Consider the following 17,510-nt stretch of genomic DNA (forward strand, 5'->3'; position numbering starts at 1 on the left):
TGACACCTAAACTTGTGGGCTGAGGAGTAATTTCTGTTTTAGTTTGAGGGCATTACTGCTTGTAAGAGTAGGAGTTAGTAGCTTTAAGAAGAGTGTGCCCTGAGATATCAGCGCCATTACTTGTCATTCAATCAGTAAAATTTCATTCCTTTGGGTCTTAGAATTTTTAAGTTTTGAGATGCTCTAATTAAAAGAAGAAAAGTAAATAATTGACAACTTAATTTATTATCAATTAACACCTTAGATTACAGGTAATATTCAGAGAATGATTTAGTAGCCAATTAGCAGTAATACTTTGTGAAAACTTGGAAATTGGACACAAGGGAGGTACCTGGATGAGGGGAGGTGATTGCATATACAGTTGGCCTTCTGTATCTGTGAATTCTATATCTGAGAATGCAACCAACCTGAGATTGAAAATATATGGAAAAAAACAAAAGTAACAATACAGCAATAAAAATAGTACAGATAAAACACAATATAGTATTTATGTAATATTTATATAACATCTGCATTATAATAGGTATAAGTAATCTAGAGAGGATTTAAAGTATACAGGAGGATGTGTGTAGGTTACATGTAAATACTATGACATTTTATATCAGAGACTTGAGCATCCTTGAATTCTGGTATCTGCTAGGGTCCTAGAACCAATCCCCCATGGATACCAAGGGATGACTGTGTCTTGGGATATCTGTAAAACCCAGACACACCTATTTAAGAAGTACTATTTTATAAAGCTTCCCCATAAGACATATCCTAATTTTGATTACTTGTTCATATATGAGAATGGTCTGATTTTTTAAAAAATAATTTTAAACTACTACTTCAAATGATATTTCAAATAATTATTGTTTTGAGAAGTATCTTAAAAGCCACCGTCTCCCCAGTTTTGAACCAGTTTTGGATCTGTAAGAGCAAATCCAGACCTACCTGTTTCCTGACATTGAACCAAATAATTATGGGAAGACAAAGTGTTGAGTGAAGACCTTTCTTTTTTTTTTTTTTTTTTTTGAGACAGAGTCTGGCTCTGTCACCCAGGCTGGAGTGCAGTGGCCGCATCTCAGCTCACTGCAAGCTCCGCCTCCCGGGTTCCCGCCATTCTCCTGCCTCAGCCTCCCGAGTAGCTGGGACTACAGGCGCCCGTCACCTCGCCCGGCTAGTTTTTTGTATTTTTAGTAGAGACGGGGGAGTGAAGACCTTTCTTTAGAAATGGTGTCTGTAAATTCAAACCCTGTAAACACTTGAATTTTTCAGCTCTAGTCAAGAAACAGATTATTTAGAATTGGTTACTTAAATCCACTGTGATTTTTTTTCCTTGTTTCTCCTGGGGCTTACCCCAGGAATTCCTGGACTGAAGTCTGTTGAAGAAAAAAGTTGATATGTGAACAAGGTGATATAATATGAAGATGTAAAAGAGAATGGATATTAAAATCATATGCTAAGATTATCTGGGGATTTTGTCATTGATTTTACACATCTTTCCATTACCTTAGCTGGTTAAAAATAAAGAAGATAGAATCCACAGCAAAACAGAGTCAGGATATTTTTATTCAGCACTAGTTTTGATAACATTTTGACAATAATGTTTTTCTTAAAATAGATCAATGTTTCCGTAAGTTGTTTCTAATTTCCAATGGCAGAGATTCAAAGAGTTGCATTTAGTTCTTGTTCACATAAGAATATTTTCTGATTCACTTCAACATTTCTATTGCATCCCTACTACGTAAAAGGCATGGTGATACATTTTGGTTGAGTTGGGGAATTTAAAGTCTCTTTATCTCTAATACCAAATAATTTTCATGAAAAGGATAAATTTTTCTGTCCATTGTGTTTTTATTAGACTGTGTAGTCTATGTTTATTTTTTCCATTTATTTTCTAAGCTTACTGAAATAGGGTTTTCAGCTAGAATAGCAGAGTATTGTTGATGGCTATCTCTGTGCATTCATTGTTTTCTTGGTTTACTATATTCTAGAAATAAAAGTGTGTTTAACTTACTGTCGTCTACATTCTGTCCCTGCAGATTATTTTGTCAAGTGCTTTTTCCAGCCTAATTTAAATAATTTATAAAATATGGCCTTGAGTGCAGCCCTTAGAAGAGAAATATGTGCCACTTTATGGCCCATGTATCTTACAAATAAGAAAGGTTTCGGATGGGCAATGTGGAGTTTCTTCGTTCAGATTTCTTTTACTGCATCAGAACACACTGTCTTACTCTATCTTAAATAGTAATTTTCCTTCTGGGCTATAAATATATTTCAAATACTTCATCCTAATTCTATTTTCTTGAAGGCAAGCTTTCTTAATTTAGACTTTTAATCTTTTTATCATCAATACTGTATCTTGTTTTATTACTTTTCTCTGAATACCTTCATCTGTGCAGATGTCTTGCTAATAAGGAAATTGGAACTCTGGCTAGATGTCCTGTCAAATCAGAACCACCTGTCTCTTGACCTCTTTCATCCATTTTCTTTGGTAAATCTCTTTTGCAACTGAGAATATCCTGGAGAAGTTATGGTCAACATCGTCTTTTAAGAACCATGTATGTTTGTCAGCCCAAATTTCTGTATGTGAGACACTACCATAAAACAAAATCAAAACATCTCTTTATCTGAGAACTTCCAATTCGAATGTGCTGCTATCCACATTTATTGGAGCCCCTCATACTGAGGTATTTCTCTTCAATTATAACATTTTGGTCAACTTAGATGAAAAAATGCCTGACCATATCTTCCATGACAAATGCATCTGCAGATTGTTCTTTTGGAATGCACATATTATTCCACCTGACTTTTCTCAATCTTCCGTGCTAAGAAGCTAAACAACTTTTTTTTTTTTTAACTTCAAACATAAATTTGAGACCAGCCCTACATCTGTCTGGTCAGAATGAAATTATAACCGTGACTATAATAATGGAGTCTTGACTACTGAAATCTTGCAAACACTTAATATCTTATCTTAAAGGGCTACTTAACCATTTCTGAAATATCATGGGAAGTATGCAGCTAATCTACAGTTGGAGTAGAACTTAATTTTCATGAAAACTGTCAAGAGGCTAGATCCTAAGGTTTGGAAATTATCTAATCCTGGCATTGCATTCTATATCAAAGACAGTTTTATTATTTTAACCAATATCATAAATAAAGGCATTATTATAATATCACAATCAATCATACTAAATTCATGTAAGAGGTCAGCACAGTTGACCACTCTGCATCCTTTTGATGCAGCCTAGTTTTGCATTGGGTTCCTGAAGTCATGCTCCATTTCCGAAGAGACAATAGACAATTATAAGAAATGCCAATAGACAGTCTAAGTTCAGTTTGTTTTATTTCAATATTTTAAAAGTGTTTGACTCCATTTTTAACATCTTAATGCTGAGAGAATTGTACCATCTGTGTTGGGTAGTAAAAACTTAAGGTGTTTATTGGAAGAATGGACAATTGCATCATTAATCTTAATGACCTTTAAACTTTTTGAGATGATCCAAATAAGTTTCTAATATGTAATAATTTTTCAAACTGAGAAATTGTGGTAAATGACTAATTTATTTCCTACAATGGGAAAATCAGAAGATCCCTAACTTGTAAACCAAATGAGATTGTTATAAAAAAAATCAAAGATAAGCCAACTAGTCAATGATCCAATATGTAAAAGTGGAGAGAAAAAACGTCATAGGGCCATTAATTGCAAAATCTCCCACAAAAATATAGAATATAGAATTTGAATTTAGACTTAGAATTGCTGAAAATAAAAACAAATAATACAGCAAGGAAAATATATGTAGAGTATCATTGCCTCCTCTGTTAAATACAGAAAAAGTCAAATATAAGCAAAACACCCATCTTTTTATATGCAAGACTTTTTTCTTTTCTATTGACTTTAATTCTTTAAAGACATTCTTTAAATGTCTCTAACATTTATTTTGAAGTGAAAAATGGACGTGATGTTGCCAAATCCATAATCAGCTTGAATTTAGTAGCTTCTGTGTTTCAAACTGCTCTCTAAATCTGCCAATTTTGCTTAATTTTAAATTGCAATTATTGTAATACACTAATGTATTTAGTACGCTAAGAATGACTGGCTTAGAAATAGAATTATATTGACTTAAAACAGAAAAATCCCAAATTAAGATTTTTGTTTATCTGTATATAGAAACAGGCTTTGGTTTTTACCCATTTATGATGCCATAATTTGCAAGCTATTGTTTTGAATGTCTAGGTTTCCTCAGTTTTTTTCTGTGGAAAGAGGTGGTTTAACTTTTCATGTATTCCACTAGGCAGATGAAGGCCTGACTTTTTTGTGGATGATTTCAGGATGTGCCTGCTCTTCAATAGTGTCTGTTGCTTTTGTTTTGCCATAATCAATAACTTTGAGTATTCCGTTTTTAAACTCCTAAATTTTCATTTGAAAAAAATAGTGATCTACATACTATTCTCATGCCTTTTCTTGTTTTCTATGAAAACTGGACTGGGTAAATAAAGCTATGACTATAGCAGAAATCATTGAATACAAAAACATTTTGGTCAGTTGGCATCACTGGGTCATGTAACTTGACCTCTGAGAGTGACAGTGCATTTTTTTATGATTGCAGAAAACTTGCCATTTGATTTTTTTGTACAGTTCTGAAGACAAACTATACTCCTTCTACTTATATATTTGATACACACAGAAAAACTTCAAGATTGTCAATAATATTCTATATTGAAAGAATCTTATGAAAGGATTCTAAAAGTAGAAAAGGGCATTGGTTGTTGGCTTATCCTTTAAATTATGTCCCTCACACAATCCATCCTTGGGTTAAAAGGAAGAGTCAAAAGAGTTGCAATTGTAGCAACAATGAATGCATTAGTCCTTCAGTGATCCCAATGAAAGAGGTAAGTATCCCTTTAGTAGAGGACCATGTGCAGAGGTTGGATGTGCAGAGGCCAAAGGCTTAAGGAAGGTCACACAGCAGGGCAATGGAACTTCCAAGAAAGACATCAGGGATCCCCACATACCATTCCAGGCTTTAAGAGCTACAGCCCTTGCCTTCTCTCTTGGTGATCTTCAACACTTTAAATAGGGGATTCACCCGCTTTGAGCCCCACTACAGTGGTCCCTTACAATGCCTGACAAGGCAGGGTGCATCTTCATTCTCCTCCCACATGGTTCCTTTATCTGTTCAAGAGCCAATGAGAAATCCAAATGGCCAGCCTGCTTAATGTCAAGAAAGCCCATGTGTATATCTCTTTCAGCACGTAATTCCTTCATATACCTCTTTTTTCCCAATTACCCACTCCCTCTTCCACTTCCCTAATCCCTTCCCAAGTAGGGTACTTTTTTTTTTTTCTTTTGCTCTCTCTCTCACTCTCTCTTTTCTGTATCTCTCGGAAATCAGACAGGAGTTCAGAGCACTTTCACTACCTTTTATGAGGTAGATTGTGATGTCATAGATGGGGGCAGGGCTAGTCAACTTTCTACCCACCTCCCAACCTGTGCTGAGGGAGCTCCGATCGGGAGTGGAAGCAGTGATTCCTCCATGGTGAGTAACTTGACTTTCTAATCTAATGTCTTTCATTGTAATCATGAATTCTGAAGGCAGGGGGGATTGGATTTTAGGGAAATGAAAATGTGTCCACTTAAGGCCTCTTAATATTAACCAAATTTGGGCAAAGGACCTATTTATTCTTTATGTGGGTCAGAAATTCCACAGCACAGATATATTCTTCAATTGTCCACATTTGAGAAGTGAAAATGGTATTTTTATTTCTTTATTTCTCAGTCTTTCTTCCCATTGGGAGTGAAAGTCATGGCATATGTGAAATGAATCCATTCTATAATCTCTTTGTGAGCTTCTCTAAGGAAGGCTAGTCAGAAGGATGTATTCTTTGTTTGGAAGATTTCAGGGTCATGAAATATCCTTTACTGATGTTTGCCGTGAGAATCAGTGGGCCCTTCTAAAATCATGGAGGTTAAAATGTACACGAGGATGATACATGAGGATTATCAACAAATACTTTGGGTGTTAACAAATAAAAGCCTTCTAATGCAGTGACTAAAATGCTGATTTTTTGAAAAAAGTTACAACTCCTGCAAGTTTAAGAGGTCACAGCCATTTCAAGGTGTCACAGCCAGATTTACTACCCATTTTTGTTGTTGCATGTCATAACACTGATGCTGTTTCATAGCGTCTCTTGGTAGTTAAGAGGTATGAAAAGCTGTTGTTGTTTCATTTGGGTTTCTATTATATTACTGATTAGTTCTTTTATATGCCTTAGTATTTAGAAAGAAAAGATCAACTGGAGTGGACACTTTTCTCCACTTCTTTCCTTGTTCTGTCCTGGGTACCTATTAAAACTGTCAAGATGCAAGCTTTTGTATAAAAGGGTAAAGGGAGTTCATGGAGGTGGTTGACTCTTTAAGGGATATCAAGGCACTGGGGTGGGTATTCTTGCAAGGGTTTGACCATCAGAATGTGAAACCCTGTTTTTTTCATAGGAGGGGATGAAAGCATCCTGGTGTGGATTACGAGTATTATAAAATATGTAAAGAGGGTATCATACATTTTTTTTTCCAAAATATACATCCCTGGTTAGCTAGCCATGATGAATATTTGTGTTGGAGAATTGGTTTCAGTTTAAAATGAAGAGTCCTTTCTGTCTCATCAATAGCTTCTTTGTTATGCATAAATCCCTGTCTCCCAAAGTTATACACTTTTATATTTAAAAGCACTATAGCTGATATGGCCCTCTTTAGTACCCTGGGGTTGGGGAATGGGTTTTGAAGTTATTTGATACCTAAGTTTTCTAACCTAAATAAGTGACTATATGGTAAAGATTTCAGGCCTGATAAAGAAAGGTAGGGCCATAACTGGCCAATAGGAAGATTTTGATGACAGTCACCTGTAGGCAATCTAGTATTGCAATGTGGGCAATAATGCCAATGTCTTATATGTTGGCTTATCCCTCTCAAGTCTCTGACCTACCTTCCATTAAAAGTACTAGACCCCTGAAACCCAGGTAGAAGCAAACCTTCAGTGCCAGAAAAATCTGATGTCTAATCATAGTTCAAGTTTTTAATGTCTTTTATCAACCCCTCATACAGCTGCCAGGTAAGAAATGCTCATATTTTCAAACCCTTGGGACACAATCATCTTTAAACTTCGTGAGTTAAGAACGGTTGTGTTGTGCGCTTGTGCAAATTCAGAGAGTCTATCATGGAATGCGTTGTGCATGCACTTATTTATCTTCATGTGCATGTTTCATTTATAGTGATGTTCAGTGTTTTTTTAAATTCATTTTGTATGTATTAAAAGTTTAATTTTAAAATACATACATATATTGTGCTCTAAAGGAGACAGTGAAATGGAATGGAAGTTGCATTAATTTGGGGTCTGAACACTTAGTATGCTAGTTCTGTCACTGTGCTTGATTTGTTAGGTAACTAAGTAAATTACTCAGATCTGTAGGGCCTCAGTTTTCCTCATCTGTAAAATGATGGTAGATGATCAAAAAGAGATATTCTAATGCATCCCTGCTCTACAATTCTATGGTTTTATGGTATATTATTAAAGAAGTGGTTTATGGGAAAATCATTGAATAGTTGATGAAATATAGTTTTTATTTTGTGCATACAATTATTAAATCCAGAAAAAAACATTCAATTGAAACAAGGTTTTAAAATGTGCTGCCTATCTGATATAATGCTATTTGGTTAATAATATATGTGACTGAGCCATTTCTTTTAAATAGACAAAATCATTGGATTAATCTGCTAAATCTAAACCACACAGAAAGTTATATATAAATTGACATATGAAGAGAGGCAGAATCCATGATAGGCAGCTACATAGTGATTTTGGAAGACCGAAATGTTTTAACTCCATACTTTTGTGTTATTAATGGGGATGTAAAAAACATTTACTGGGTAATAGATGTAGCTGATCTTACGGGGAATTCAAAGTTTTAAATTACCGATGTAATATTGCAGGAAATCTCATGTGGTTTTGGAAGGGTGGGTGAGTAGGGAATTGGTGAGTATGGAATTATGTACTATGGGGGATTAAAAAAAGTGTAAAGCCTTGCTCTTGAATTTGAGGAATGTGCAACCTCTTTGGGGAGTCTATACATGTGCCAAGTGCCAACTTAGAAGTGAATACAGTAAGTGCCAAAATAAATATCCCTGCGGCCTGGGTGGGCTGGATTGCACTGGGGAGTCTTATAACAAGCTGATACTTTTAGCCAGCTAAGAACAGAATGGTTTCGATTTTTGTGTTATTGTATATAAAAAGGACAGGGAATTGTTCCAGGTCTTCAAGACCACAGAATTGTAAATGGAGCTGAAGATATCTTGTGTTCAGACATAACATGTGTCAAAATGTATTGCTTATAGTTCAACCTCATACTTTTTCTGAACCCTTTTCCCCTAAATCATATGCTGACTGTACTAGATGAGATACACGTCTTTGGAAGAATTGAGGAGGCAGCAAGTGAGTGAATTGAGTAATTATAAAGATATAATCAGGCAAGTATTTGGTCAGTTACACAAAACTCCGCATGATCACTCACAGTCACAACTATGGAAGAGAAATACATAAAAGGCAGAGGAAGGAAAGAGGAAGACTCTAGCTTGGAGATATTCTGGTATTGTGATAAAAGCAGAAAGGGATCATTATTTGGGGGTATCATTAACAGATTTAGAAATGTCAGATGGTGATGGAAATGTCCACATCAGCTAATGAGAATCCATGTAACCAAGATAATTTTATGAAGCAGTTTCCTTGGGCACTAAGCAAGAATAACATCAGTTTCTCTACCCTTTAACAGCCAATATTGACAAGGTTTTAACACTAAGTAAAACTGAACATGATTATGCAAGTCTCCTTCCCATATACTCTTGGAAATAGGTTATTGATTTGGGCATGATCTATTTACATTGATGAAGAACACTTACATTTGAAAGCCTCTCTGTTGCTGTAGATTCGCAGAAGATTTGCAGTGGATATTTTGCCTCACTTAGGGAAAACTGTTTTTGTATTTCTTGCCATTCAAGTCTCTTCCAAATTATTACCTTAGCCATTCTAAAAGACTGGAATTCCACAATTAGAACTGCTGTCGCCTAGCCCCTTTACCAGATTCTAAGAACTTAGTAAGTAAACAAGGACTCAGTTTAGATCATCCAGTGACATGGCTTCTAATTTCCTATTGTGACATCAGAATTAGCTTCTAGAATTTGTTTTCTCAGGAAATCACTTTCAAAGACTAAATTTTTCTGTTTGGGAATGGTGAAGTAGTATGATCAAATGTAGTTTAACAAAGCAAGAAATACTTTCCTAGCACTAGTTTCTTTTTTTTTTTTTTTTTTTAAAAAAAAAAAAAAAAATAAAAAAAATTTTTTTTTTTTTTTTTTTTTTTTTAAAAAAAAAAAAAAAAAAAGGTCAAGCAGAAGTTAGATTACGTTTGTTTCAAGAGAACAATGATGAAGATGATAACTATTCTTTCTTCCTCCTAAGTGTCACTGGACGTCATTTTAGAAATAAAGCATCAGTCACAGCTACAATTCAACAAATTCATTGAGTATATAATATGGGATATTCCCTATTCTATATATGATGGATTCATAGAATAAGCATGGAAAACAAGCACGTGCACTAGTAACTATGATTATAATAATCACTTTAAAAGAAATACATATTATGACCATTTTTGTAGAAAATGATAAAGGGGTGTGATTTTTTTTTTTGAGCCTTCACACATAACTGAGTAGGAGTTTTCCAGGTGGAAGGAGAGGGAGGAATATCTCAGAAAAGAAATGAAATATCCATAGCATTGAGGTATATAAGTATTCCAGGATAACTGGACCTGAAAAGGTCCGAGAGGGCTGGAAAGATGGAGAAAAGTAAAAAATGTGAGGTTGGTGCTGGATATCAAAGAAATTCTTCTGACTCATGCTGATTTTAATAAGTAATATTGAAAATGATCAGGATTATCTGCATGCCAGCTAAGCAGGGAGGTTGGGGGAGACTATTAAAATGCAGGATCCTGGGCCATGTTGCAAACTTCTTGGATCAGGAATGGTAGGGAGTAGGTTCTTGGAGTCTGTAATTAACTACCCCATCCCACTCCCCAACACACACCAGGTGATTCATTTTCACACCAAAGTTTTAGAATCCCTGCAAGGCAACAGAACTGACTCATTCTGTTTCTATGTTCTTAGAAGCAGTTTCAGAGTAAAATAATTGAAGTATCATATTATTAAAAGATTTTGGAAAAAAATAGGAGTTAAGGGTAATAAAAGAATATTCTCAAGAAAATTGGTTTAAATTGTGATTAAGCATGAGAATCAAAAGATGGTTATTGCATATAAATAATCAGTGATACTATTAAATCTCTAGATATCTAGATAGATCTAGATATCTCATAGATCTATATATATCTAGATATATCTATATCTATATATTTATATATCTATATCTATATATCTATAGCTATATATTTATATATCTAGATCTAGATAGATCTAGATATCTAGTTATTTTTAGCTCTTACAGATATCTCTTGCCAATGATCTGTGGCTCTGTCATTGCCCTTCTTACACCAACTAAAGCAAATACAACCTTGGGTGGTTCTACAAAGATGTTCCAGGCAAAATTATTTATCTCAAGACCTACTCTTTTACTTAAATAAATGCCAAGCAGAGAACAGCAACAGTTATGTGGTTTTGATTGTTACAGATCTGAAGAATATAAGTTAAATAGTGTTAAAATTATAAGAACAATATTGCCGTTAGGTGTGAATTTGGAAACCAACTCTCTCTTTTATAATTGATGAAACTGGGCAACATTCTTAACCTCCCTGGGCTTTTGCTTTTTATTAGAATAGTGATAGATTTTTATTAAAATAGTGATAGCTACTCAGAGAGATAATTGCTCATGGTAAATATTCAAAATATCAACAGTTATATTAAGATAAACTGAAGGATTAGTATGCAGCAGACATTGTATGAAGCATTTAAAATGCACTATGAAATAGTTTTTTCAATTATGCTCTGTTCAGAAACTTCTGAAATCCTCTGAAGGTCACAAAGTCAGTGTTTGGTACACAGTAGTGCTTCAGAAGACTTATTTGATACTCTCCAACAGCATGGTGTATTTTTCTGTCATTTCTTGTATGACACTTTAATGTCATTATATTTCTCTCAACTAGTCTGTAAGCTAGATATAATAGGAATATGTTCGAATGTTCTTTATTCCTTGGTTCCCTGCATAATGAACACATAATCTATGCTTAATACATTAGCTTCTTTATCATCTCTTCTTCCATTGTAGTGAGGTATCACACCCAAAAAATCCCAATAATTGATTTTGAACTCTATCATTCCTTCATACTTCCATTCATTTATTTCTAAGTGAAAATGTCTGACTTCAAATGCTAGATTTCAAAGTACACTGTTTACCTAGGATTTGGGGCCAAAAATCAAGCAATTAAGTGCAATTATTTTTCTAGTTAACTTAATGCCTTTATAATTTACTCTGTTAAGTTTTCGGATGTATTATATAAACCCCTTTTAAGAAAAGATTGTGCCATGGAAACCTACAGAATTTTTTCCCAAAAAGCTAAATGAATCAAATTAGTAATTTATTGTAAAAAGAAATTTAAAAGTAACATAGTTGGTTGCATTTGCCCCCTTATGCAAAGATTATGACATATAAATTATTATATAATTATATTTAAATATGAAATATTTTAAATTAAGTCTACTAAATATTTAATGCCCACTATTGTATTAAAAATTTGTATATAGCCTTTTACATATTTTAATTTAGATTCAACTACAAATGATGAAATATGCAAATACAGTTATTTCTCTCACATGGAATATATCTGTCTGTAGTTCAGGGAGAGTAAAGTGAACACAGAGTCATCAAGGACTTTGACACCTCCTAACTTTATGGCCCATCTGTTCTCAAGTTCATCTTTTGGTCTAAGATTACTGCTAGTGTTCCATCTTTCCAATTTTCATGTAGGAAGAAGAGGTGAGAAGTTTAAACCAGGTGCTTCCTAGCTATGTTAGTCACCCTCCTTCCTAGAAACATCCACCCCTCTGCCCTTCTTCCATATCCACTTTCATCACCATGCATGTGGTTTGCTGCAAGAGAGACTGGTAAACACAATGTTTTAGCTAGGTACATTGCTGCCCTGATTAAAATTGAGATGCCACTAAGTAAAGAGAAGGGCAAATGAATATTAGATTAGCAACCAAGACAGGATGCTAAGAATAAGGATTAAATTACCCTTATGAGATTCGATTTGAAGTAAGCAAGAATTTGGGGAATGGAAATCAAAACCTATTCTTTTTTTAATTATTATTATTATGCTTTAAGTTCTGGAGTACATGTGCGGAACATGCAGGTTTGTTACATAGGTATACATATGCCATGGTGGTTTGCTGCACCCATCAACCTGTCATCTACATTAGGTATTTCTCCTAATGCTACCCCTCCCCCAGAACCCCACCCCCCTGACAGGCCCCACTATGTGATGTTCCCTTCCCTGTGTCCATGTGTTCTCATTGTTCAACTCCCACTTATGAGTGAGAACATGTGGTGTTTGGTTTTCTGTTCTTGTGACAGTTTGTTGAGAATGATGGTTTCCAACTTCATCCATGTCCCTGTAAAGGACATGAACTCATCCTTTTTTAAGGCTGCATAGTATTACATGGTGTATATGTGCCACATTTTCTTTATCCATTCTATCATTGTTGGGCATTTGGGTTGGTTCCAAGTCTTTGCTATTGTGAACAGTGCCCCAATAAACATATGTGTGTGTGTATCTTTATAGTAGAATGATTTATAATCCTTTAGGTATTTACCCAGTAATGGGATTGCTGGGTCAAATGATATTTCTAGTTCTAGATCCTTGAGGAATCGCCACACTGTCTTCTACAATGGCTGAACTAATTTACACTCCCACCAACGGTGTAAAAGCAATCCTATTTCTCGACGTCCTCTCTAGCATCTGTTTTCTGACTTAATGATTGCCATTCTAACTTGTGTGAGATGGTATCTCATTGTGGCTTTGATTTGCATTTCTCTAATGACCAGCGATGATGAGCATTATTTCATATGTTTGTTGGCTGCATAAATGTCCTCTTTTAGAGAAGTGTCTTTTCATATCCTTTGCCCACTTTTTGATGGAGTTGTTTGATTTTCTTGAAAATGTAAGTTCTTTGTAGATTCTGAATATTAGCCCTTTGTCAGAGGGATAGATTGCAAAAATTTTCTCCATTCTGTAGGTTGCCTGTTTACTCTGATGATAGTTTCTTTTGCTGTGCAGAAGCTCATTAATTTAATTAGATCCCATTTATCTGTTTTGGCTTTTGTTGCCATTGCTTTTGGTGTTTTAGTCATGAAGTCTTTGCCCATGCCTATGTCCTGAATGGTATTGCCTAGGTTTCCTTCTAGGGTTTTTGTGGTTTTAAGGTCTTAATGTTTAAGTCTTTAATCGATCGTCTCAGCCCCAAATCTCCTTAAGCTGATAAGCAACTTCAGCAAAGTCTCAGGATACAAAATTAATGTACAAAAATCACAAGCATTCCTATATACCAATAACAGACAAACAGAGAGTCAAATCATGAGTGAACTCCCATTCACAATTGCTACAAAGAGAATAAAATACCTAGGAATACAAATTACAAGGGATGTGAAGAACCTCTTCAAGGAGGACTACAAACCACTGCTCAACGAAATAAAAGAGGACACAAACAAATGGAAGAACATTCCATGCTTATGGATAGGAAGAATGAATATCGTGAAAATGGCAATACTACTCAAAGTAATTTATAGATTCAATGCTGTCTCCATCAAGCTACCACTGACTTTCTTCACATAATTGGAAAAAGAAAAAACACTTTAAATTTCATGTGGAACCATAAAAGAGCCCACATAGCCAAGACAATCCTAAGCCAAAAGAACAAAGCTGGAGGCATCACGCTACCTTACTTCAAACTATACTACAAGGCTACAGTAACAAAAATAGCATGGTACTGGTACCAAACCAGAGATATAAACCAATGGATCAGAACAGAGGCCTCAGAAATAACACCACACATCTACAACCATCTGATCTTTGACAACCCTGACAAAAACAAGAAATGGGGAAAGGATTCCCTAACCGTATGCAGAAAGCTGAAATTGGATCCCTTCCTTACACCTTATACAAAACCTATTCTTTGTAGTTTTTTGAAACTCAAAACTCATATTTAGTTGCTCTGCAAACAGTTTAAAAGGCTTTTTTCTATGTTTTTGAGGGAATTAAGATAGGTAACTCCTGCCTACAGCATACAGCTTTTCTGGGAGGTTGAGGACTTTGTTTCCCAGTAGCCTTCTCTTGCTGAGTTATACTGGCAGATAGAAGCTGCCAATGAAGGCTTTGACTGGTGCAATGATCCCCATCTTATGAGGAATCTGAAAAGCATTGGGAAGAGTTAGGCTTGGGGTGCAGTTCTTACAAGTGTATGCCCTCCATTAAGTGGAGCAAGAACTGAATGCTGACTTTCAATAGCTGGCTCTATGACCTGAGCAAGTTACTTCACCTCTCTGAGCCCCATTTTCTCAGCGATAAAGGGAAAATGATATTAGTATCTACTTCATTGATTTATTATTAGGATTAATGGTATTGATGTGCATGATACATTTAGCACAGAGTCCAGAATGTAGGTGTACTAAATAAATGAGTAGGTATTTTTTGTTATCTTTTCTCCCCACAAAAGACAATATAGTCTTTTGGATAATGTTGGTGCCCTCCAGTTCTTATATCGTGTCTACCCCAAGCAAGGTGCTTGACATAACAGCAGTGAGCAACCAGCCAAGGTATCTGCTCTCATCAAGAGTGCATTCTTTTGTCACTCGGAGTCCTCAAGGAGTCACTGACAGAGAGGGGATAGTTGAAAATACAGAAAGGAATGACTTCAATAGAAGTAAAACAGTGATTGTCACATTTCACTCTGTAAATGAATCACATGGATAGCCAACCAAAATGGAGATTCCTGAAATCCACAGTTCTGAAACTCAGCTCTGAGAAGGGATCAGGAATCTGTATTTTATTCCTAAATGTTCCTGATGCAGATGATTCATGGATCACACTTTTAAAAACACTGGTCTAGGAAGTGGAGGAAAGAGAAACCTATAGGCTATAGTGAGAATTTCTCCGGACAGTTTAATCCCTTTCCTAGTCCCTTTTCTAGGAAAACTGGGTTTGCCTCTTTAGGCTGATTCAATCTAGCCTAGTTTGGATAATTCTTTACTATAGGAAGCTTGTTGTAGTTATCCACGGTAGGATGTTTAAGAACATCTTTGGCTTCTCCCAACTAGATGCCTGTGGCAACTTTTATTCTCCAGCAGTGATAATCACAAATGTCTCCAAACATTGCTGAATGTATCCTGGAGTGGGTGGCAAAAGTACCTGCAGATGAGAACCATAGGACTAGTTGAAATCTTGACCTTTCACTTAGGATATACATACTGCTTTAAATAGAGCCTTTCACGTCTTCCCTCTGGAAGGGTGGAAGATGGCAGATAAAGTAGTTCAAGATTTATCTGCCAACCTCATTTCCAGCTGGGTGTCAGTGGGTGGAGGTACACTTCTCTAAAAGAAAGACCCCTGAGAGTCTATCACAGTCATCCTCTAGACATAACCTTCCTACAAAGGTCTCCATTTGCATCTTTGCCTGGTTATCCCCAAATCTTCCTGCCTTAGAGCTTATGTATTTCTATTCCCAATGGTAATTAAGAGTTTCAGTGAAAATGTTTTCATACCACTTTTTTAGAAAACCTTTTCATATATCATTACATATTTACCTAGTCTCTCTGTATGTTTTAAAATTTTTGCTCATGCCTGTAAATCCCAGCACTTTGGGAGAGGCCAAGGCAGGCGGATCACAAGGTCAAAAGATCGACACCACACTGGCCAACATGGTAAAACCCCGTCTTTACTAAAAATACAAAAATTAGCTGAGCATGTTGGCATGCACCTGTAATCCCAGCTACTCGAGAGACTGAGGCAGGAGAATCGCTTGAACCCGGGAGATGGAGGTTGCAGTGAGCCGAGATTGGGCCACTGCACTCCAGCCTAGTGACAGAGCAAGACTCCGTCTCAAAAATAAATTTTTACATGGTGAGAGAATGAGTAACTACATTTTAAAAAATAAAACTAAAGTGGTACTTAAAATAATAGTTTTAATAATGTTAAGAACATAAGGCTAAGGATTCCCTGGAGATTCAAATTGTTTCTGTGTTTGTTCATATATATTATGATGATGAGTAACTCTGCAATGCTGAAATTAGTGCTGGGTGAGCCCTAAAAACCAAGCAAGTTGTAGGTAGAAGCTGAAGAAGTTGCATGGCTTAGCATTCATTTTTTAAAAGAAAATTGGAGAACTGTAACAGGCAGTGACTTCAGATATAACAGAAATCATGCTTTCTTTCAAAGATATACCTGTAGTATAATTGAATAGCTTTTCCTGGCATTTTTTAATGTATCAGGTAAAGGAATAATGAGGCAACCTTTACATCGCGTAATAAATATGGAGGTGATTTAACTTTGTCAAAGGCTGGATTCACAGAGACTCTAAGATAGCAATTGTGCCATGAGGAAACTTTCATCTTAAGCATGATTTTTAGTGGGTGTACGATACTGTATCATACCCTCTACAACCCTTTAATGTTTATCTTTGTTCCTTGGTTAAAAGTTGTCATCTTATTGGAAGTTAAAGATAGTCCCTTTTTTTTTTTTCAAGGAAATTTTCCAATTTCATGAACTTGAGGCTTTCTTTCAAATAAACCACTAATTTTTTTTTAATTTTTATTTTTTTAGCAACACTATTATGCATTCCCAGTCCTCTGAGGATTCGATTTCCTTTAATCTGTTGTTTTGAAAGTTTCTTGTATAACCCAACCTCGTTGCAAGGGAACAGACAATACGTTGTCTATCCACGGAGGCTCTTTGTTGGAGCAAAGAGATGATATTTCCAGTTTTAGATTGAAGGGAATCCTTTGGCGCTTTTGCTGAATTTTCCCTAAAGTACATTCACTCCAGGAGAAACAGACTAGAAGGTTCCAATTAGGCCAAGCCCTGGCAGGCACCTATATGGAGAAGTATCCTGGCTTGTTAGGAGAACCACCTTACATCTTTTATTTAAAGGCAGTTGGAACTGTGGTATATTGATAATGCACTATACCTGAGGACAGAGGTCATGCGCTTGAATCCCTGGTAATTGTCTATTAGCTAGCAAGATCTTCCTCCCTAAGCCTTAGTTTCCTATCTGTCGAATGATGTGCCTAAAGTAATGTGCACTTTTTTTTTTTTGGCGGGGGGGGGGGAGAATTAAGTGATAGTAGCATATAGGAGAGATCTAATTGGTTGGGAGGTTCAATATGTTTTGAATCTTGAAAAAAATAAAGTAGATTAACCAGTAGACAAGTGCTAATCAACTTTTATTGATTATTAAATTGATGCATAAGACCAGCCTA

At 35.6% G+C, this 17,510-nt stretch overlaps 1 protein-coding gene across 8 annotated transcripts in view; it reads left to right on the forward strand.

The window, feature by feature from the left end:
• Positions 1–17,510, forward strand: part of CTNNA2 (catenin alpha 2) — a 1,475,417-nt gene that overhangs the window by 1,440,735 nt on the left and 17,172 nt on the right. For 3 of the 8 annotated variants that reach the window (XM_025354025.1, XM_025354024.1, XM_025354030.1), the window contains one exon: positions 5,382–5,525. The exons of the other annotated variants lie outside the window; for them this stretch is intronic. In XM_025354025.1, coding sequence (XP_025209810.1) covers positions 5,382–5,525 — 144 coding nt within the window. The remainder of the gene's footprint in view (positions 1–5,381; positions 5,526–17,510) is intronic. 8 annotated transcript variants of the gene reach the window in all.

This window comes from Theropithecus gelada, chromosome 13 (assembly GCF_003255815.1).
Source record: "Theropithecus gelada isolate Dixy chromosome 13, Tgel_1.0, whole genome shotgun sequence".
Classification (NCBI taxonomy): Eukaryota; Metazoa; Chordata; class Mammalia; order Primates; family Cercopithecidae; genus Theropithecus; species Theropithecus gelada.